This window comes from Peromyscus maniculatus, chromosome 5, assembly GCF_049852395.1.
Source record: "Peromyscus maniculatus bairdii isolate BWxNUB_F1_BW_parent chromosome 5, HU_Pman_BW_mat_3.1, whole genome shotgun sequence".
In the NCBI taxonomy this organism is placed as follows: domain Eukaryota; kingdom Metazoa; phylum Chordata; class Mammalia; order Rodentia; family Cricetidae; genus Peromyscus; species Peromyscus maniculatus.
The window spans coordinates 100,157,725-100,180,436 of record NC_134856.1 but is presented as its reverse complement, the minus strand read 5'-3'; the positions used below and the strand labels follow the sequence as shown (position 1 = coordinate 100,180,436).

The window sequence follows — 22,712 nt, the reverse complement described above, 5'->3', positions numbered from 1 at the left end:
CTGGAGATTTCGTGAAACTACTACAGGACCTCTTGTGACTAGCTTGTTTCCTTCTGTAGCACATGTCAGTAGGACATTTTATAGCTGAATACTATTCCACTTGCAGACAGGCCATCTTGTTGTTTCGGTCCATGCTCTGGTGCAAGTGAGAGGAAAGAGGGCAAGGTGGTGGCACTATCTGTATTGAAAAGGCAAGAGAAAGACAAGATCTGTAACAGAAAGAAAACCTGTCTAGTTTAGACACGCTGAGCATGAAGCGCCCATGCTTCCTCTTGGTACAGGCATCTAGTTTGCAGTTACATGTACATATCTAACATTTCAAAGTGGCATCTAATTGGATGGTGAGGGTGAGGGAAAGATGCCCACTCCACCTTGCCCCTGCCTTCTGTGATGGGCAAGGAAGCTGACCTCCCCCTTACCAGCTGCAGCACTCAAGAAAGTGGACCCTGTACCCCACCTGGGCAGCACAGTAGAGCTGACCCTGTTGAAGGGGGGTGTGGGAGATCTGGTCCTGCCTCTCATCTGCCACATGGTGGTGTAGGTAGGAGAGAGATGCCCCCTCCCCCATCCTCTCATCTATGATCTGTGGGAGCATGTAAAGGGGCCAGTCCTGCAGACCCAAAGCTACAGTATCTCCACTACACAGGGCAACAATAGAATATTGAAGAGGAGTCCCATTGAGGCACCAACATCAATAGTGTAGCAGAGACCAGAGGCCTTGAACCAGACCAATGACTCTTTGCAATGAACACTTGGAAGTAAAGATGTACGGACAAAAGGGTTTATTGCATAACTCATTGCGTCACACTACAGCTTCCATGACAAGATTTTTCCTTTTTTTCCCCCCTCTCTTTTTTTCTTAAATTTTATTTTATTTTATTTTGGTGGACAGAGGGTGGATATAAAGGGATGGGAAACAAATAGGATCGAGTTGCATGATGTGAAAGACACAAAGAATAAATTTTTTAAAAGTTAAAAAAAAAAATAAGTGTAATCTAGTCAAAAGACATGGATGAGCAGGGAGAGCTGAAACAATGAGTTGATGTTTGAAGCCACTGAGAATATGAGGACAATCCAGGTGGGTCACATGGACCATGTACAGTACTTGTATACTCAATGCACTGAATCTTAACAATTAAACTAATAAAGGTTCAATTACTCTATACAAAATCTGCCGTAGGTCCAGCTGCCCTCACTGCCTCTCGAAATGGTAGACTCTTTTTCTTTATTATTGTTACATATATGTGTGTATATATAGAAATGCACAAAAATATAAATACAACCTCCTGAGTCCATTTCATTGTGTATGTGTATATGATTTGGGGGTTGACCAGTTTGTATTGGACAACCAATTGGGGGGCTTAGCCTTGGGCAAGGCTAATTCTCCCTCTCTCCAAAGTCATCAGTTGCCTGCAGTTCTTTGTCTAGGGCTGAGACCTAGATAGATCTCAGATATTTCACTCCTTCTGAGTGAGCATATTCATTTGTAAGTAAATGAAGAGACCTGGAAAAGATGATTTTGAGTGCAGTAACCCAAACCCAGAAAGACAGATGCCATGTGTTCTTGCTCATCTGTGGTTGCTAGTTTTGAATCTTCAGATGTGAGTATATAACACAGAGTAACCAAAGAAACCAGGAAAGCAGAGAGGGACTGTTGAAGGGAGTGTATAAGAAGGGAATACAAGATACAGGTGTATGAAGGAGGAAATGGGGGCATGGAGAAGGAACCCTAATTGGAGAGGCAAGTCAATACAGAACGAGAAGGGAGGGAGGGACAAATAATACCAGTGTTGTTTTTGATAAAGCCATGAGGAATCATATTATTTTATAGTTACCTGATTTAAGGATATATATATATCATATATATATATATGGAAAGAGAGAGAGAGAGAATATATACATAAAGTTATACTACCTGAGCTGAAAATGCTTCCCATGAGAGCCATGGACTACCTAAAAAGGAAAAAAAGTACTAGACATGAGAAACCACTGTTTGAGTTGCTGGTCATGGTAATCCAAATTGATTCTCAAAATAATATATTATATTGCTTTTGTGCTTGGTTACCTCTCAGTAGTTAGAGATAAGGCCCTTTTGTTGAAGACATCTCATACCTAGGACACAGGACTCAGATTATTTAAGCTGGATTTAACCTGAAAGCCTAGATTCATAGTACCAGAAAGTACTATGTAAGTTGCCAAGGGAGGAGCTCAATAGTCCTACCCAATTATGAACCACACGATTACCAGCATGGCAAGATATCGCTGAAGGAACAATAATGGCACTCATATGTTGGCAGCATCCAACAGCTGTCTAATAGGACTTACGTACTTAACAGGAAGGAAATTATTCCGGTACTATAAACCTAGCCAACTATTTGGAGGTAGGTCATAGGTGTTAGGTAAGAACTTACTACATCTACTAGATCATCATAATCCTAACTACATTCTACAACTTATCCTTATGCCCACAGATAAATATAGCTCTCACCCTTCATCAAAGAAGCTTCTCCTTGTAGATGGAGACCATTACAGAAATCCACAACTGGATAATACAGAAATTAATAGATAGTAGGGAGCCCAGCTTCAGTGGACACATATATAACATAGCTCCTGCACCTAAGGCTCAGAATGGAAGACGGGACAGAAGGATTATAAGTGCTAGAGAATAGGAAGAGGTCTTCTGTGAGACTGTGTCTCCTAGATATGGCTGTCTAAACAAGACCTGAACAATGACAATATCAATAGGCATGCTAATATGGAAGGGGAAAACACAAAGCTATTTTTAATATACCATTCTCGAAAAAAAGGATAGAGAAAAAATAAAAGTGGCTGGCATGCTAATCTGGTACAAGACAGTGGTTTTAATGTCCCCTAGTCATGAGAAATCCCTGTCCTTTTCTCCCTTATGTCAGGACCTCCCTTTCCAAATGCCCATCTCATTGGTTTAGGACACAAAGCCTTATCTTATGAATATTCTGGGGCTTGAGACTGTCCCCTTTCTCTAGTGGTGGACTCAGTTACACACAAACCACCTGGAACTTTCCAAGTCTCAGAGTCCTGAGAGAAGCAGGCAACAGCTGCAGCTGGAGGAGAGAGGTATAACATGAATCTTGAAAGGTTTTATTAATAAAAAAAATAAAATAAAATCAGAACCAGATATTGGGATGAAAGCTGAAAGATCAGAGGGATAGAACAAGCCAGCCACAATTTCTTCCGCTAGGAAATCCTCAGCCTAAGGGAGAGCTACTTCCTGTATATTCACACCTATATACCTTTCTGTGCCCTGCCATCTTACTTCCTTTTTCTTTCCAGCTACATCACTTCCTCTTTCTGCCAAGCTCTATCACTTCTGTCTATCTGTACAGACCTCCAGACTTCTATGATTAACTAGTGCTGGGATTAAAGGCATGTGCCACCGTGCCTGGCTCTGTTCCCAGTGTGGCCTTGAACTCACAGAGATTAGGATGAATCTCTCCCTCCTGAATGCTAGGATTAAAGGTGTGTGTTACCACTGCCTGACCTCTATATTTAATATAGTGGTTGGCTTTTTCCTCTGACCCCCAGGCAAGCTTTATTTGTTAGAGCACAAACAAAATATCACCACATTTCCCCTTTTTTGTCTAAAATAAAAAAGTTATAACTAATATGAGAAAAACTGGATACAATAAGTACAATAACTATATACAATATATACCAGCAATAAATACATCAATAATGTCTAGTCCATTTGCATTTAACAAATTCCACGAAAATATTCCATTATCTATCCTATTTTGGTGAGTCAAAAATGTACCTAATTCACTTTCTATCCCAACTTGTATTACCAACCAAAAACTATCTTTTGATGTCTTTCAAACTTTACACATCTTTAGTGCATTTCTTTTCTGAATTACTGGCTTTTTCCCCTAATCCCCAGGCAAGCTTTATTTTTTAGAGCACAAATACAATATCACCACAGAGAAGGGACTAGCACCTCCTCCTTATCTGTAACTCTGATTAACTCTGAGCATACCTCGTACTGAAAATGGACCATCACAGTCTGTTTCTCACCATACGCGATCACCAGAATTACTGCATGGGGAGAGGCATGGTAGGGCAGGAGTTCATGACCTAAACTGGGGAGTGAAGAGCATCATTGCCACTTAGTAGCCATGGGTCATAATTAGTCATGGATGTCCTACTTATATGCCAACAAGTCAGAGAGTGTTGTGGGTAACCAGAAAGGAGAGCAGGGGTAAGCAATAGTACAAGCAATGTCTCTCATATTTCCAACAGAGAGAGGACTACAGATTTCATTCCCAAAGCAGTCTTTCTGCCCTGAGTAAGTAAAGGATTGCCTAGATTAGGTAGTCTCTGGCTGGGCCTGTAAGAGGTTATCTTGATTAGGTTAATGGAGGTGGAAAGATCCACTGGAAAAGTGGGTGGCATCATTCCCTGGACCACATAAGAGGAGGAAAACCAGCTTCGCACCAGCGCTCACCTCTGTCTGTTTCATGGCTGTGGCTGCAATGTGACCAGGCGCCTCAGACTCCTGCCACCATGTCCTACTGATGATGGACTGACCCCGGAACTGGGAATGAAGTTGCTGAAGTTGCTTTTGTGGGTATTTTACCACAGCAATAGAAAAGGTAGCTACTACAAACACGCTGGAGATAAAAACATAATAAGGATACCACTGAGTCTCTGCCTGGAGGTCTTACTGTAGTACAGCGGAACAAAACTAGTAGGCATGTATAAGCAAAGAGGTACAGACTATCATACATACAGAAGGGCAATCAAAACCTTTAGCTAAGCTAAAACATCCAGTGTAAGAGGGAAGCATTATTAGAAGAGGAGGATACATTCCCACACAGAAGAAAAGTCACTTGGCAAATTGGTGGGTGCCAGGCCACATATGGCAGTGCTGGCCATATAAGTCATACTTTATCTTAAGAGTGGGCAGGAGGTATTGGACAATATTAAGCAAGAAGTGGTTCTATCAGATTTTGCTTTAGGTATAATGCTCTGACTGAGTAGACAGAATGGGGAAACAAAGACATGAAGCAAGATAGGTTAAGGAAGGTGTGATATCTAGAGACGTGGCAGTGGGAATGGAGGGAAATGAGTAAATGTGAGCAATATCTAAGACACTGTAAATGCTTAAGACATGGCGGTGTGGCCACAGAGAGGAAGGAGTCAGGCTCCTGGCTTGGGCCACTGATGGCACTACAAAGCTTCTTAGACTTGGCTATGCAAGCCAGTCACTCAAGGATGGAGATACTGATGTAATTGTAACTGTGGTTCTGGGTGAGGACAAGAAACTCACTTCTAACAAATTTTCCCAAACGATGCCAATATTCCACTGAGTCTCTGCCTGGAGGTCTTACTGTAGTACAGCGGAACAAAACTAGTAGGCATGTATAAGCAAAGTGGTACCTCAATCTGAGCAGGAATAAGCTAGAGAACACAGGATAAATAAGAACATTAAAGGAAGAAAAGGTAAGTTCAGATATGATACATGACAATCCCTGAGGTAAATCTCAGCAAAGAGACTGCAGGCAGTTTGCCAAAGCTTGGCACAAGAGAACAGTGAGAAGAGATCTGAAAGTCATATGAAAGGAATCTTAAGATTGTCTCCACCTCCAGACCCTCGTTTATTTCAATAGTATAGAGGGGTCGGAAGCCAGATTCCAGTGACTTGAAAAGTGAGAGGTGCAGCAGGGACTCTTTCAAGAAGCTTGGTTGTAAAGGGAAAGAAAGACGTAGAGAAATAGCTATGAAAGAGCCTGGAGGTAATCGACATCTTTGGAAGATGAGACAGACCTGAGCATGCTCATATACACTGCCCATCAATAGGCCATTACAAAGGTCAATTAGACTTCCTGCCTGGCATTCCCCCTTCACCCTTTTCAGGAGTCAACAAGTGCTCTGTACTGGATTTTAAAGTACTTTTCCTCCTCACTTCGATAGTAGGGTTGACTTGAGTTTTCCAGAGACAAAACTAAAATAAAGGAGGCGACTGCCTAAGATCCCCATACCTAGAATCCCCATACTAGCCTTGCCATTAAGGCCTTTCTCCAGTTGCTGCATTTCTAATGTTCTCCCACCTATTTTCACCACTCATATCAATTTTTCTAATACGAATTACATAACCTTAGTGCCACCTTGATGAAATCAATCCAGTGTAGTACACAGAAATCTATGCTGAACACTAAAGACAGTATTTGCAAAGGTATAGGGAGGAACAAGCAGGAAACCAGTTCTTCTTGGGTTAAAGGAATCTTCTGCTGCCTAGTTACCAAGGCTGAATGATTAAGTGTCCCATGCCAGAAACTGGGGAGATTCTAAGAAAGGTGTGTGACCTCTTGGAGTTTATTATGTCAGCTACCAAAGAGCACCTTGCAAGAGGCACAAATACAGTGTGGAAAACCAAGATAAAAAATGGAAGTCAGCAGGAGATGAGAAATAGAAAGACATAAAGAAGAATTGTTGGAGTCTTTGAAAGGAAGACGAAGATGAATGACAAGCAGGAGACTGAGGAGAAAAATGTGGTGAATCCAAAAGCCTGACCCCATTAGAGTGTGTTTATATGAGACATACTGAGTTGCAAGATACAGTTCTTAAATCCTCCAGGCTAAGTTCACATCATGACATCAAAATTTATGCAAGGGTGTCATTGTTATTTATGAGGTTTTTTTTCTTCTCTTAAAGAGTGGGGATGCAATTTTGGAAACAATAGAATAACACACATGAAAGGACATTGAATGATCATCTAGCTGTTGAAGGCATGAGTATTTATGGGATCTGCTGTGGTTTCCTAGTCAAGGCCACATGGTTCCAGGACATTCCCCAGGCATAACTAAGCTGATAGGGGAGCATGACATGTCCGTGTGCCCCAAATATATGATTTCCCTTGTTCCTTGTTGCAGAGCTCTTGGTACATTAGCTAAGACATCATGAAATATACACTACAGCCCAGGACTCTGGTTCTGCCTCCCTTTCCTGTCACAGAAGTTGATCAGCATCACTTTCTGAAAGCTTACTTTGCCTGCATATGCTTCCTCTCCTTGGTCTCACTCACATGCATTATGTTCCTGGGTCCCAGTATTCTCATACATTCCTGACTCTACCTCTCAGCGGGTATATTAGTGCAAAGAATACATCTGTATACATGCATCTGACTTGGTCTTACGTCCAGAATACATGGAGAACTGTTAAAATACTACAGGAGCTGGAGAGATGGGTCAGTTGGTAAAGCGCCTGCTGAACAAGCTTGAGGACTTGAGTTCACCTCTGTACCAACCACATAAAAACCAAGTGTGGTAGCTCTGGGTGGCAGTGGAGCAGATCCCTGGTGATCACTGGTCAGCCAGTCTACCCTATTCATGAGAAACTATGTCTTAAAAGATAAGGTGAACAGTGATTAAGGAAGGCATCAGATTCTAACCCCCAGCCTTCACACACTTGTACACATATGTACACATATACCTGTGTACACATATGCTGCATAGATGCATGTGGAGAGAGAGAGAGAGAGAGAGAGAGAGAGAGAGAGAGAGAGAGAGAGAGAGAGAGAGAGAGAGGGACGGAGGGAGGGAGGGAGATACCTTCTTTAATCAGAGAGAGAGAAAAATCTTCTTTAACCAGGAGGTCATGTAATTGAATATGAGTCATGAAAACTTTGGCAACAGTGAAAGGTCTCTGAATACACAACAATCACTGATTCAAAATCAAATGTGTAAGGAGTCAAAGGTGTTTCTGGCAGCATTTGCTCATGCTGTACTGTTCAGCTTCTCTGCAGCCTTGATCTGAACACACAGCAAGCACACTGTGTACTGCACATGCCTTCATGCCACACAGGGCCACTGAACACTGCCTCGAACACCTAGCTAGGATCAGAGTCGAGACAATTGGATGCTAGATATTGAAGTGTTTTACATTCTGTTTTCTGTTTTTATAGAAATACAACAAAAACAACGTTTAATATTCCCTACCATCATTTTTCAGTTTGTAGGTATCAATTAGTATATCTTCAGACTGCACTGTATTAGAATGTTTGGCTTTCAAATAGCTGTTTGAGTAACAGATGCATTTCATGAAAACTGTTAAATGAATTTTGGTTTGGGATTAAGGAAAAATTTCCAACAACTTTGGTAATAGCCCTAGATATATTTCTGCTATTTTGTTTGAAGTGGCATTCCCAACATTACAACAGTTAAATCCAAAAACACTGAAGATACTACATGTCCTGCAGTATCAAGTAATGCAGCTAAGGTTTAATCATTTATGGAAAAATAAGTAACCATGTTGAATATGTTAGTTGAATATGCAGATTTGCTCTCATCTTTAATAAATGATAAAATTACATGTAATATCAAGGAATTATTTTAAAATAAATTCTTGTAAGACAATGTGTATGTGCATGGGGGAGGGGTGTACACACATGTAAATTCTTATGAATATTCAGGTGCACTAATGTATGGGTGAGGGGGACAGGAGTGGCTGGCCTGGATTTTAATTGCCAACTAAACTATTTTGGCTGGCCAGAAAGCCCCAGGATTCCACTTGTCTCTACCTCCAGAGATCTGGAATTACAGACACACATTATTACATCTGGACTTTTTATGTGGGTTCTGGATCTGTATTTCATATCATTTTAATGACTAAGCAAGAGCTCAGCTCAACTTTTAAGGGGCAGATATTCATTTAAGGGTCTGGAGAAGTAGCTCAGTTGACAGAGCACATGCTGATACCTTGCATCCAATCCCCAGCAATACAAAAACTGAATGTGGTGATGCACATCTGTATAGGCAAAAGTTTCTGTCCTGCCAGCAACTCCCAAATACCTGGCAGCTGCTTCCCAAATTACCACACAAAGGCTTATATTATTTATAAATGCTCGGCCAGTAGTTTGGGCTTTTTAACTAACTAGCTCTTACACTTAAATTAACCCATAAATTCTTACCTATGTTTAGCCACGTAGCTTGGTACCTTTTCTCAGTCTGACATTCTCATCTTGCTTCCTCTACATCTGGCTGGGGACATCTGACTCCACCCTTCCTCTTCCCACCATCCTTAGTTTGGCCGCCCACCCATACTTCCTGCCTGGCTACGAGTCTGTCAGCTTTTTATTAACCAATGAGAGTAATGCATATTAATGGTACAGAAAAGGATTGTTCCATAGCACATCTGTAAACCTAGCACTCAGGAGTTAGAGACAGAAAAATCAGAAGTTCAAAATTATCCTCATCCTCTGCCACATTTCAATTTTCCTGTGACCTTATCTCAAAACACTAAAAGTGTCACCCTTGAGTTTGAATTATTTATAATGTTTTTCATCTGCATTAATGGTTACCTCCTAATTCCTGTCTTTTTTAATTACTTTTCTCTTTTTTAATGAGAAAGATACAGGACAGGATTGTTTGCTTTCTTTTTATTTTTTAAGATTTATTTTTATTTATATGTATATGTGTTTGTATGCATGTATGCCATGTATGTGCAAGTACCCTTGGAGAACAGAAGAGGGCTTCAGACTCCCTGGAGCTTGAGTTACAGGTGGTAGTGAGTTACCCACCTTCTGTGGATGCTCAGACCTAAACTAGCATTCTCCAGAAGAGCAGGAAGCATTCTTAACTGCTGAGCCACTTCTCCAGCCCCTGACCTTTAGGGTTTATTATGCCAGTGTTGTTTTATTTTTTTTGCATTTATTTATATATGGTGTGTATGTGTGTGTGTGTCAGTGTGCCACAGTACGTATGTGGAAGTCAGAAGACAACTTTCAGGGGTTGGTTCTCTCCTTCCATCACATGGGTCACGGTGATTGATCTCAGTTCCTCAGGCTTGATGACAAGCACCTACTGAGCCAACTCACAGGCAGAAGTTTTGGGTTTTCTAATTTATTCATTTCAATCACTATCCCTATTGCTTCCCTTATTACCATTTTGTTTCTAATTTATATAAATATTTATACATCTATATATAAATGTAAATATATATATAACTATAAATATATATCAACACATTTTATATTTGGTTTTATACATATATTTATGAGATATAAGATTATCCCTGAAAATGTAAAAAAGTAACTTTGAGGCTGTAGGGAATAGCTTATTGACAGAGCACACGTTCCACATTTGAAAGATTTGGGGTTCAATCTCCAGCACAGTATTGCAAAATAAACAAAGAGTAACCTGACTTCTCCCACAGTAGGGCTTTTTCGTATCATTTACAATCTTCAAACTATGAGTTACTTATATATTATTGTTGGTCAACTACCAAATCTATATTAATAGGAAGTCTACAGGACCTGAAAATTCAGGAAGAGAACTTTTATTCCTATATCACACTGTCCCTCAAAGGCCTAAAATGATGTCTAATACAAAATAGGTGTTGAATAATATTATGTTAAGGTGTGTTACTTTTGTTTATGCTGCATTTGTTTAACTCTGTGAAGCTGTGTTACTGTGCCTGTCTAAAACATCTGATGGTCTAATAAAGAACTGAATGGCCAGGCCAATAGCAAGGAAAGAGAAAGGATAGGCAGGGCTGGCAGGCAGAGAATAATAGAAGGAGAAATCTGGGAGGAGAGAAAGAGGAACAAGAGAAGGAAGAAGACTCCAGGAATTACCCAGCTACACAGCAAGTCACAGAGTAAGATTTACAGAAGAGAATGGGAAAAGCCCAGAGGCAAAAAACAGATAATTTAAAGTTAAGGGAAGTTGACAGGAAGCAAGGCAAGCTAAGACCAGGCATTCATAATTAAAAATAAGTTTCCGTGTGTGATTTATTTGGGAGCTGGGTGGCAGGTCCCCTAAAAGAGCCAAAAACAACAAATAGGTACTCTAGAAAACTTTTCAGAAAAATTATCACATGACTCATTTTTCTCACACAATGCACAAAACAAGAACGCTGGTGTCGGTGTCCAGTTCTTCAACACTCGAGGCCAGAAGCTGCTAATGCTTGAACCACATTCCTGGACTCTGCCTCGCAGAGCAGGAGCCTAAGGCCGGGAAGGAATCGGCCGAGGGATGCTGGTTTTACAAATGTGTTCACATTACTTAATCTCAAGCTGACCGCACAATCAGCTTTTATAGTCCAATGTCCTCAGCTGCACGCTGGTGGCCTACGCCTTCGGCACCCGCAGAAACTGAGTCTCAGCCCCTGAATGGTGGGACTTAGCTCCCAGCACCCACCCCGCCCCCGCCGCCCGACCCAGATGCGGAGGTGGGAGGAGAAGCCCGCCCGGCTGCAGGGGGAGCCGCACACGCCCCTTCGTCCCACGCCTCCCCTTTCGCCCCGCCCCCGGGCCGGAAGCACTTCCCAGCGCTTCCGGTGGTCCGGGACTCTGGGTTTCTTTGGAGATGTCTTGGGTTCGATCTGTTCCCGAGATCCCGAGCCCTGGGGATCAGGACGTGTTTGACGAGGAAGCGGACGAGACTCTGTTAGCTCAGCGGGAATGGCAGGGCCACATGCGGAGGCGAATCCAAGTAAATGAGAGGGGGACGGGGACGCGCGGGGCTTGGGACTCCCACGCGGGGCACGCGGGCGGAAGCCTGGACCCAGGGGTACGGCTCTCTCGCCGCTACCCCAAGGCTGCCCCAGTCTTAGGATTTCCAAGTTGTTTACTTGGTAACCTTTAAACGGGCGCGTTCTTTGAGAGCCCCAGCTGGGTTTGGAGCAGGGGACTGACCAGCTAAAGAGAACTTGGTTACCCAGTCCCTCAGGAGCTGAAGGAGAGAAACATACACTGACGACCAAGGCTGGCAGAAAACGCACATTCGCCGATGTTGTTCAGTTATGGGGAGACCAAAATTAGGCGTGGTGTTACTAAGGCTTGGAGAAGGTGAGCTTAAGAATGTTGCCAAAGGACAGGAAGGTAGAGAAGGAGATATTGTTTCACTTTACTTTAAATGTGTTTTTCATTCCGGATTCGTCTCACCATTCATTAAAACTTGCTTAATAATATCTGGGTAGAATCAGCTTAGTTCTGGGTGAGAACTGGAAAGATCCGTGTCCACATAGAGGTGGATTCCAGGGTATAATGATATGAGTTCCCTGGAACCCACATCGTAGAAGGACAGAATGGATTCCTGGATGTTACCTTCTGATCTTCACACTCAAGTTACGACGGCATGCCACGCCTGCCCCCAAGAAAAATAAGTAAATATATGTTATATAAATATGTAAGAAGTAAAAGGTAAAAAGAACTGTTCTTCCCAATATGTTTATCAGCCGTTTAATTGCCCTTTTAAAGCTGCAGTTGTGATCTACCCTAACTTAATGTTCAGTACGATAGTATTTGTTGAGTCCAACATCCATTATGTCATTATAAAAATACCTTAGGAATCTGGGGCTAGACCAATTATAAGAAGACAAAATCTCTATGCCACATTCAGATTAGATTTCTAAATTCAGACTTCCTCTCTGCTGTTGCTAAAATAGTTTCCTCTTCCCTGGCCTTGCCAGCCTCTTTAACTACCCTGTTCTAGTCAGTTACCAAGGGCCAAACATGTAGTATTCCATTTCTGTGAAGACCTTGCTAACATCGTTATTGAAAATGACACAACTGGTGTTTAATGTTTACATGGTAACTCTAGATTTCCAAAGTGAGTTAAGGATATGACATCAAGGCACATGCCTGTCATCACTTAGGAGGATGAGACAGTAGGATCATGAGTTCCAGGCCAGGCTGGTTTAAGAAAATAAAACAGATGTGATAAGGACAGACCAATACTAGGGTTTTAGAAGAAACATTCTGCTTTGGGTTTATGTCTCTGCCGTATCTTATTCAGTTAACATAGTAAAAACCTGCTAAAGCTATTTTCAAAATGGATTCTATGCTTCTCTAGAAAAGATTTACTTGGTGTCAGTTTCAACTAGCTTCTCGTTTTTAGGAAGGCTACAGAGATGGAGTAGATGCTGGCAAAGCGGTCACTCTCCAACAGGGCTTCAACCAAGGTTACAAAGAAGGTGCAGAAGTCATTGTAAACTATGGGCTCCTCAGGGGAACACTGAGGTAATCCTAAACATTTAGTAATGGATCATTTTAAATACAATTCTGATGGCTTTTTGTGGGGGTGGCTTTTTTTGGGTTTTGTTGTTGTTGTTTTGAGACAGGATTGCTCTGTGTAACAGCCCTGGCTGTCCTGAAACTCACTGTGTAGACCAGGCTGGCCTTGAATTCACAGAGATCCCCCTGCCTCTGTCTCTCCCAAGTGCTGGGATTAATGGTGTGTGCCACCACCACCCAGCTCTCATGGATTTTTTTGATGGAGGTAATATGTAAAAATAAAACATCTTAAAGTGTTTTTCCTGATGTTGGCTACATGAGTCTTCAGAGCATAAAATACTGCTTTCAAAAAGCTTGAAAGAGTCGTCATCAGTTTATCCACTTGAATGCGTGTGTGCCTGATGCTTTTCCTTTTTTCACAGAAATGGTAGGAAGGTGTCCATTTTTTGTCCTTGGGACTAGCACTCATCACTAACGAAGATTTTTCAGCTTCTAAATAAGGCTCTTTATACTCCCACATGTCATAGCACACAATAGGCAGAGCGCAGGCTAGAAGAAGGCCATTGGGAAAAGTATAACTCCTCATGGCAAGGGGTCCTGTGTGTTCACTCCTGAACTCGGAATCCCTGTCCAGATGCCGTAGCAAGAATGTCAGAGAGAAGTGAGACAGACAGACGGCACATGGTGACTCAAAGCAGAGCAGGCCTCCTTGATGTGGATAATTCTTAAACTATCCTTTGTAGAGAGACAGACTGCTGCGAAGAATCGCAACGTTTAGAAAGGATAGAAAAGAATTGTTTGGGTTTTTTTTTTTTTTAATTATGTTGAGACCTTTAGACCTAAAATTAACTGGAATATATAATTTACTACAATAGGAAAATGACCAAGTGTTCATCTTCACTTCGTGTTTCTGAGCTTTGAAAGCTTACCGCTGAGTTTCCACACCAGTTGATTTCACTTCTGAAGTATTTTCAGGGAGGGTTGTAGCTCAGCAGTAGAGTGTGTGTGCTCAGCACACACACAGTCCCGGGTTCAATCCTCATCAAAAAAAAAAAGAAAAAGGAAAGAACCATTATTTTATTATATTGTATGAACAATCAGGGAGGAAGGTAATAAAAATAATTAAGTATATTTGGAGTAGAATTCTTAACACTTTTCAAGAAATGAAAGCTCTGTGGGTAATTCTAATTTGTGGCAGAGATTAAGAATGACTGGCTTAGAAGTTGTTTGATGTACTTAAAGGAGAAATGGGGGCTGCCTCGCATGCCTGATGCCTGATGATGGGTACTGAGCACTGCCAAGACAAAAACTTTGACTTGAGATGTCATTGACAGCACTTTGTGACAATGAGTAGCCCGGGACGAAGTCTTTAAAGTATTCCTCCTGATAATATTTTGTCTTTCTTATAGTTTAACAAGCCTAGGTTTTCTATTTTAAAAGGAAAGAAAAGAGGAAACTGGTTTTTCTGGTCTTTATGTAAATTATATCTTATTGCATAGAAGTACATGGTAAAATTGATACAGAGCTGTGAAGGAGGAGGTATGATTTATAAACAGTTTATATAATTAAGTCTTCTTGGCTAACTTGTATTAAAAGATGCTTTGTTTGCTCTTTAGTGTTATTTACATTGTTACTTTCTGATTTCGACATGCATTATTATCATTAATCTATTTTTGCATGGTATTGTCTAGAAGAAAAACATGTGGGACCTGGCATTTTAAATGCCTGTGACTATTTGATTTTTTTTTTTCCTATTTAACTCTTGTTTATATTTTCACTCAGTGCTTTGCTCTCCTGGTGTCACCTTCATGGCAATAGTTCAGCTTTGATCAGCAAAATAAATCATCTTCTGGATGCAGTTGGCCAGTGCGAAGAGTGTGTGCTCAAACGTCTGAAATCAGTCACGTCACAGCCCCAAGTTACAGATTTATTGGACTCCATTGAGGATATGGACCTTTGTCATGGAGTTCCAGCTGAGAAAAGGATTGATGAAGCTAAAGATGAAAGACTCTGTGAAAATAGTGCTGAGTTGAACAGAACCTCTGACGAGAGTCCTAGCAGGACAGACTGTTCACTTTCCGAATGGTGCAGAACACAAGAGCACACACACTTGGAAAAACCAAGCCTCGCTTGGATTCTGGACCAGACTGCCAACTTAGTGAAACAGCTGGGGGTATCAGTGGACGTATTGCAGCACCTGAGGCAGCTATAAAATTATCTCCCTTCTGTAGTGGAAGTAATGCTCCGAATAGTCCTCAGAGCAGTGTGTTTCTAGATGAGGGGGCCATTGGTTGAGCCCGTCTACTCTAGTTACCCCTTATGGAGGTATGAAGGGTCTTCAATGTTAACACTAGTAAATGGAATATAAGCCTTTGTCTTTGCCATTGGTAAATTTTTAAATTTTAGATATGCTCAGAAATCCTCATTGTCATTTTCAAATTACTAATCAAAATCAGTCATTTTTAGACTAGCCAAACCTAAGAACAAGAGAAAAAAAAAAATCTAATGCTGCTTTCTATTTCTGTCAGTATCTGGTGGTTCAGGGCCTCGTCACCAGCAACCAAACCAAAGTTGCCAGAAATAACCTAAAAGTTAGCATAGATATATAGAAGGAGATATGTAGATAGCTACACATTAAAGTCAAGAGACCATAGAAACTGACTATATATATATTGAATAAATAATTAAAAACAAAGTACTAAAATTCACCTTATTTACTTATTGGATGTAGATGTTCAATCTATGAAAAATAGAAAAAGTAAATTTCATGCTATATTGTAAAGAACTGCTTAGTTTTCTAGGTGGTGAGGAGTTGGCCATGTTTTCTCAAAACAGACTTATTTCTGAACTGCATCCTTGTTATTTACATTGGAATAAAACACTTGAGACCATTGACCTATATTGCTTCAACATGAAATGTGTAATCTAGCATAGACAGAATCACATTCAGATTTTTGTTCCATGACTTAGAGATCAGGAAAGAATTTTTTATCACTTTTCCCCACCTGGAGTTAATATGAAGTACCTGACTTCAGAGGCACCCAGGTAATTGTCCCTTACTGACAGCTTCGGCTGCTGTTTGGCCAGGATTTCACTGTGCTGAAAGATGCTGTACTAGTGAGAGGTTGTAAGGAAGACATAGGGGACTACGAAAATGTTCTGCTGGCTTCTTCAGTCCTCTTTAAAATGCACAGAATATTCAGAAATAGAGGCAGCAAAATTTGAAGTGTTGTAGAGTTTCCAGTGTACTAAGCCATGCTTAAGATATCCAAGTAACATTTCATGGCTGGTTTTGTTTGTTTGTTTTAAACTTTATTTTATGGTACTGGGACCTAGGACCTCATAAGTGAGTTTTATATTAAAATCTCAAATCCACAGAATATTATAAATAGTCTCTAGATCAGTGGTTCTCAACCTTTCTTATTCTGTGACCCTTTAATACAGTTCTTCATGTTGTGGTGACCCCCAACCATAAAATTATTTTCATTGCTACTTCATAGCTAATTTTGCTACTGGAGTGAATCTAATGTAAATATTTTTGGAGTTCGAGGTTTGTCAAAGGGGTCGAGATCCACATGTTGAGAACAGCTGCCCTAGTCACTGTTGTTCGACCTTGTATATTATATGGAAATAACCATTGCTAACAGTGCATCTCAAAATGGCTACTCTAAGTAAAGATTAGAGGTTTACTTGGACATTCCCTGATAAGATTCCCTAAAGATAAGACCCCTTGAAACCATTAATCACGTAAGGTGTCCTTATACTAATAGTCACAGAAAAGGAAATTAGCTAGGGGAGCTAGAGAGGTGGTTCAGTGGTTAAAAGCATTTGCTGCACAACCTTGAGTTCAGGTCCCAGTATCCACTTAAAAGATAGATTTCGGCTGGGTGGTGGTGGGCAGCCTGGGCTATAGAATGAGTTCCAGGAAAGGTTCCAAAGCTACACAGAGAAACCCTGTCTCAAAAAAACAAACAAACAAAAAAAAAAGATTTGGTCCCAAGTGTGTTTAACCCCAGTGTGGGGACAGAGACTACATGATTGCAGGGACTTGCCAGTTTGCTGAAAGACATCCTGCCTCAAAGGAGTAAATCAGAGATTGCTGGAGGAGGACATCTGATGCCCTCTGACCTCTGTGCATGCAGAGATTTATACCAGTGTGCACATACACACCACACACACACAAGAGGCTGTTGGGTTAAGGGGGAAAGTCTCTTTGCATTTTAGAGAAGTCCCTGGACTACAGAGAAGTAGTAATGGTATGATGAACCAAGAACAGTAAAGAAAATCTATTTGTGCCCTTTGTCTTGCTTCCTGTGCTGTGAGCCAGCCAGGTCTCCCCTGAAAAGGCCCTGGGTGAGTGTAAACGGGAGTGCCTGCACCTGTGACCACAGTTTCATGGCCAAGAGACCACGTCTGAAATAAGTTGTTTCTGGTGCTAACACATCGAGGTCTCTCTAAGCAAACAGGGCAAGGACCACAATACTGTTTTCCTGACACTTAAGTCACTAGAACTACTAAGGCCAGTGAATTGTGATTTGCAGAAGAAGTAAGCAGCTAAATTCACCTACTGGCATCTTTATTTACAGCCATGCATCACTTGCTGGCCATGGATTCAGAGAAATGGTGACCATGGGCAGTTCTACTATGCAAACATTAACAGAGAAGCTCCTTATGATGTCACTGAGAGATAGGACCTTGTGGGACCATATCACGTCTGAACCTCATTTTTGGCCAAAACATAACTGTGTGGCACTTGACTATGCTGCATTGCTTGCTAATAGCTTTCATGGTAAACCCAGTTAAAGGCCAAGTTCAGATTCTTACCCTCTTCAAAGGAAGGTTACGGCTTTGTGTTCTAGTCTCAAGATCCAGGGCAAAATAGTTACATATATGTAGATATTTAGATGATAAAATCTTTAACTTATTTTTTTAATTACTGCCAAGTTTTGACCAGTAGATGAAATAAACATATGCTGTTCATAAACTACCAGACAAGACTTCTTGCTGTATAGAAATCACAAATCTCCACTGTGAAGATGCCATACCCTCCTAGATGCCCTTTATGACTAACAGACTTACAGAATTGGATACTCCTGCCTTAACTGCTTGCTGCCCACTCATACCAGCTTCACACTGCTTTTTCCTACGGTCACTCACTATTAGGTAAGGCCACAGCTGCCCATCACGGGAATGTTCTCAGTCTGGCCAGTTTCCTGTGTCTTTCAGTGAACTTGGTTAGCCACCCCTTCCGGTAAGTTCCTCTGCTTGTCTTTCTTGTTAGTTACTATTATTCTTTATCATTCGGTTAATGTTCCCCTTTTTGTCCACTCCTTACATTTCTGGGGCTTTCTTTCTTGGGCCCCTTTGGTTTTTTGACTCTAACCAGATGATCTTGCCTCCCATAGTTTCCACTGTACTGTCTCAAAGCTAGCATTTCAGCTTCCATCCTTAGCCCCAAGCTCCAGACCTAAATTTACAACTGCCAATTTCTCACACCTATTTCAGTGGCTTAACACAGCATGTCTAGACAACCTATTCCTTTTGCCTGACTCACTTTGCCTTTGTGTTTTGACTCTTAATATCATCTGGGCTCTTCCAAAGCTAGAAATCATTAAGTCTTCTACTGATTTTCTTTGCCTTCATACTCTACATACAATTGAGTATTTTTACACCTTCAAATCGTTGGAATTTGGCCTTTCATTCAAATAGTCAAGTTGTTCTTTTAAAATAAAAAAGCCGCCCTCCCCCCATGTTCTTTTTGTTGTTGTTTTGTTTGAGGTAGGGTCTCCCTGTCCCTAGATGTGTTCCTAGATAGCCTTCTGATCATTCTGCCTCTAACTTCCAAATGCCAGGATCCAGGCATATACCATTAAACCTGGCTTCATCAGATATTAATTAACCTTTGTATTAGCCTCTCACTAGCCCTATTCTTGTCTTTTGTTTCACTTGTCTCTGCCTTCCTGAGATAGTTTATTAAACAGAACCTTGTATAGTTAGTTCCCTTTTTTTTTTTTTTTGCTAAGAAAAGATTTATGAATCAGAGTAGCCTGAGCCAAGAAAGGGTCAGAAAACTCCATGCAGCAAAGTGGGCAGGTAGTATTTGTGACAGCAAAAGGAAGTAACATGCAGAAAGAATCTGATTAGTTACATCTCAGCATTTGCCCGTGAACACAGCCTGCGGTTGGCTGATAGTTCACCTGATGTGATTGAGATTCTGTTATTTGTTGCAAGAATATACTCTCTTAGGTTGCGGTTCACAGCATACTCAGTGCTGCTTCTGCTCCCTTTTTTCCTACCTATAAAATTACAAACTTGAGTTCTGGGTCCAAGCAGCATGGTGAGCCATATTTCCCATCCTGCCTCCTCCCGATCATATATTTTATATTTATGAACAGACTTTATTATGCTACAATACTTACTTAATAGAGCTGTTCTCAACCTCTGATTTTACTTATTTTCAGCTCCTGTCCAGGGTACTTTATCCCACACCAATCGTATCCTGAAAATAACCACTCTTCAATTTAAATTTCAGTTTTATCAGTTTTTCCCAGTGTTACCTCTACATCATGTAGAGTGTCCTTCAGCTTCAGAGTTCTTCTGGAAAATGCCTTGTTCAGTGTTAAATACCCAGCATTTAGCATCCTACACTGTACAGAGCTGCATGGATAATGCTGGATGAGAAAAAGAAAGTGTGAGTGAATTGTCTAGCCTAAAGAAAATACAGCGCCAGGCGGTGGTGGCACACCCCTTTAATCCCAGCACTCAGGAGGCAGAGGCAGGAGGATCTCTGTGAGTTCGAGGCCAGTCTGGTCTCCAAAGAGAGTTCCAGGAAAGGCGCAAAGCTACACAGAGAAACCCTGGAGAGAGAGAGAGAGAGAGAGAGAGAGAGAGAGAGAGAGAGAGAGAGAAGAAAGAGAAGGAAGGAAGGAAGGAAGGAAGGAAGGAAGGAAGGAAGGAAGGAAGGAGGGAGGGAGGGAGGGAGGGAGGGAGGGAGAAAAGAAAGAAAGAAAGAAAGAAAGAAAGAAAGAGAGAGAGAGAGAGAGAGAGAGAGAGAGAGAGAGAGAAAGAAAGAAAGAAAGAAAGAAAGAAAGAAAGAAAGAAAGAAAGAAAGAAAGAAAGAAAGAAAGAAAGAAAGAAAGAAAGAAAGAAAGAAAGAAAGAAAGAGAAAGGAAGGAAGGAAGGAAGGAAGGAAGGAAAGAAAGAAAGAAAGAAAGAAAGAAAGAAAGAAAGAAAGAAAGAAAGAAAGAAAGAAAGAAAGAAAGAAAGAAAGAAAGAAAGAAAGAAAGAAAGAAAGAAAGAAAGAAAATACAGCTAGGAATGTGGGATTTCAGAATACCTATTTAGGGGAGATTTAAAGATGTTGCTGGGTCTGGAGAAATAGCTCAGCAGTTAAGAGCACTGCTTACTCTTCCCAGGACTCAGTTTCAATTCCAAGCACTCACATGACAGTTCACAACCATCTGTAACTCCAGTTACAGAGATAGGAGGCCCACAGCTGGCTTACATAGCTACAGCATGCATGTGCTACACAGTCATGCATAAATTTTTAAAGATTTTTTTTTTGCATGTTAATGATAAAGATCCATATATTCAAACTTGGTCATTTTAGCCGGGCGGTGGTGGCGCACGCCTTTAATCCCAGCACTCGGGAGGCAGAGCCAGGCGGATCTCTGTGAGTTCGAGGCCAGCCTGGGCTACCAAGTGAGTTCCAGGAAAAGGCGCAAAGCTACACAGAGAAACCCTGTCTCGAAAAACCAAAAAAAAAAAAGGTACAAAAACTGCCCAGAACTGGATAGAAGCAGTTTAATACATGCTTAGTGTTTAGCAAGATTCCTTAAGGTTTTAATAACAGGAATTGGCAGTAGAAGAGGAAAGTCAGTGAATACACTGTTTAGTATGCACAGTCCCTATTCTAAAAGCTTTACATACATTAATTTATGTAATCCTTATAACAACTCTGTATCAGAGAGAGAGATCCATTAGCCCCAGGCTAGAGATGAGGAATCTGAGTCAAGGAGCAGGTTGAGCAACTTAACCCAATTCGTAACTGCAAAATGGCACAGATGAGATGTAAAATAAGATAAGTCTGGCCCCAGAGTTTGTGCTCTAGGTAGAGGCTCACTGAATAATTACATGGTAGCAGTGATAGTGTTTAATGGTAAGGCTAGGAGCTCTATTTTCCCGTTTTCTTCTGTCTATATTTCACAAGTCTTCCCCATGAGCAAGTGTATTAGGGTTCTCTAGAGGAACAACCCTGAGAGAATAAATAATGTTATTAAAGGATTTGTCACATCAGATTACACAATAGGGAATTGGCAGGTGGGCAGTGACTTTCTACACATTGGAGAGGCTGAGAACCCGGTAGCTGCTTGTCCTCAAAACTGGGCACCTCAGCAGTCCAGGCACAGCAAAGGCCTGGAAGATTCTCTGAGAGCTGCTGGTCATTAGTTCGCACTGGAAGCTGGTTTCAGTAGTAATATATTGTGTACTCTAATAAACTTGCCTGGGGATCGGAGGACAGAGCCAGCCACTGGATTAGACATAGAGGCCAGGCAGTGGTGCTATACACCCTTAATCCAATCACTCGAAAGGCAGAGATCCATCTGGATCTCTCAGAGTTCAAGGCCACACTGGGCTATATGAGAGAACCAGAGCCAGGCAGTGGTGGCAAACACCTTTAATCCCACCACATGAGATCTCATGCCTTTGCTTGGGAAGCATACATGCCTTTAATCCCAGGAAGTGACGTGGCTGGGCAGAGAAAGGTATATAAGGCATGAGGAAACAGGAACTCACTCTCTTGAGACTGAGGATTTTGTATAGATAAGAACTTGTGGCTGCCTGGCTCTGCTTCTCTGATCTTTCAGCTTTCACCCCAGTATCTGGCTCCAGGTTTTCTATTAAGACCATTTAACAATCCATGTTTCATCTGGATGCTAGTCCAGAATGATAGTGATGGCAGCAACAGACACACATTCGTCAACAAGAAATGAAGGCAGGTAAGCAAGCAATAATGATTTTTCTTGGGACTTATCTATATCTGGGGTGCCACCAGAAGGTGCTGCCTACTCTTGGGAGAGTCTTCTCCCCTCAATTAATCCCTGGGAATGCCCTCACAGACCTGCCCAGAGGTATGTCTCTTTCTTGATTCCAGATCCAGTCAAGCTGACAAGATTAACCATCACAGCAAATATTACAATAAAATCCTGTTGTGATAATGTAAATAATAACCAGAAGTTAAAAGGAATGAAAGCACATTTAGGAAAGAAAAAAAATACCATTCCACACTTGAAGGAGAAAATCTTGATCACCTCTAAAGTGGTATGGCAAATTGTATTATCATATACAGAAACTAAATTCTCAAACTCTAGTGGGTATCACTTATGTTTGTGATAATGTCTTTCTTTTTATATATTCCTACTTAGTTCAAAAAGGGCCTGTCAGGGGATGAAGCCATGGCTCCATGGTTAAGAGCATTTAACTTCAGTTTCCAGAACTTACACAGGTTGGCACACAACTTACCTGTAACTCTGGCTCTCAGGGATCCAATACCCTCTCCTGGCATCTGTGGGCACAGGAACAGAGTGGTTCATATATGGAAAAGCAGACTAAACACATATAGTTGAAAAAGAAACAATTGTTTTAAAATGGAGCTGTTTGCACACCCTTTCATGCTGCTACAGATTTTCCCAAAAAGAGCCACGACTCTCAACCTTTCGAG

At 41.3% G+C, this 22,712-nt stretch overlaps 1 protein-coding gene across 1 annotated transcript; it reads left to right on the top strand.

Annotated features, from left to right (window-relative positions):
- Positions 1–11,233: 11,233 nt before the first annotated feature.
- On the top strand, positions 11,234–15,886 carry Yae1 (YAE1 maturation factor of ABCE1). Its single transcript, XM_006980138.4, has 3 exons — positions 11,234–11,468; positions 12,876–12,997; positions 14,774–15,886. Exons 1-3 carry the CDS (start codon positions 11,343–11,345, stop codon positions 15,201–15,203), a joined length of 678 nt encoding a protein of 225 aa, XP_006980200.1. The 5' UTR covers positions 11,234–11,342; the 3' UTR covers positions 15,204–15,886.
- The last annotated feature ends 6,826 nt before the right edge of the window (positions 15,887–22,712 follow it).

Excerpts from the sequence above, each read along its gene's own strand:
- Yae1 (XM_006980138.4), top strand. The coding sequence starts at position 11,343 with ATGTCTTGGGTTCGATCTGTTCCCGAGATCCCGAGCCCTGGGGATCAG. Across the intron at positions 11,469-12,875 it reads ACATGCGGAGGCGAATCCAA|GAAGGCTACAGAGATGGAGT; the intron begins GTAAATGAGAGG and ends TCTCGTTTTTAG. Across the intron at positions 12,998-14,773 it reads CTCCTCAGGGGAACACTGAG|TGCTTTGCTCTCCTGGTGTC; the intron begins GTAATCCTAAAC and ends ATTTTCACTCAG.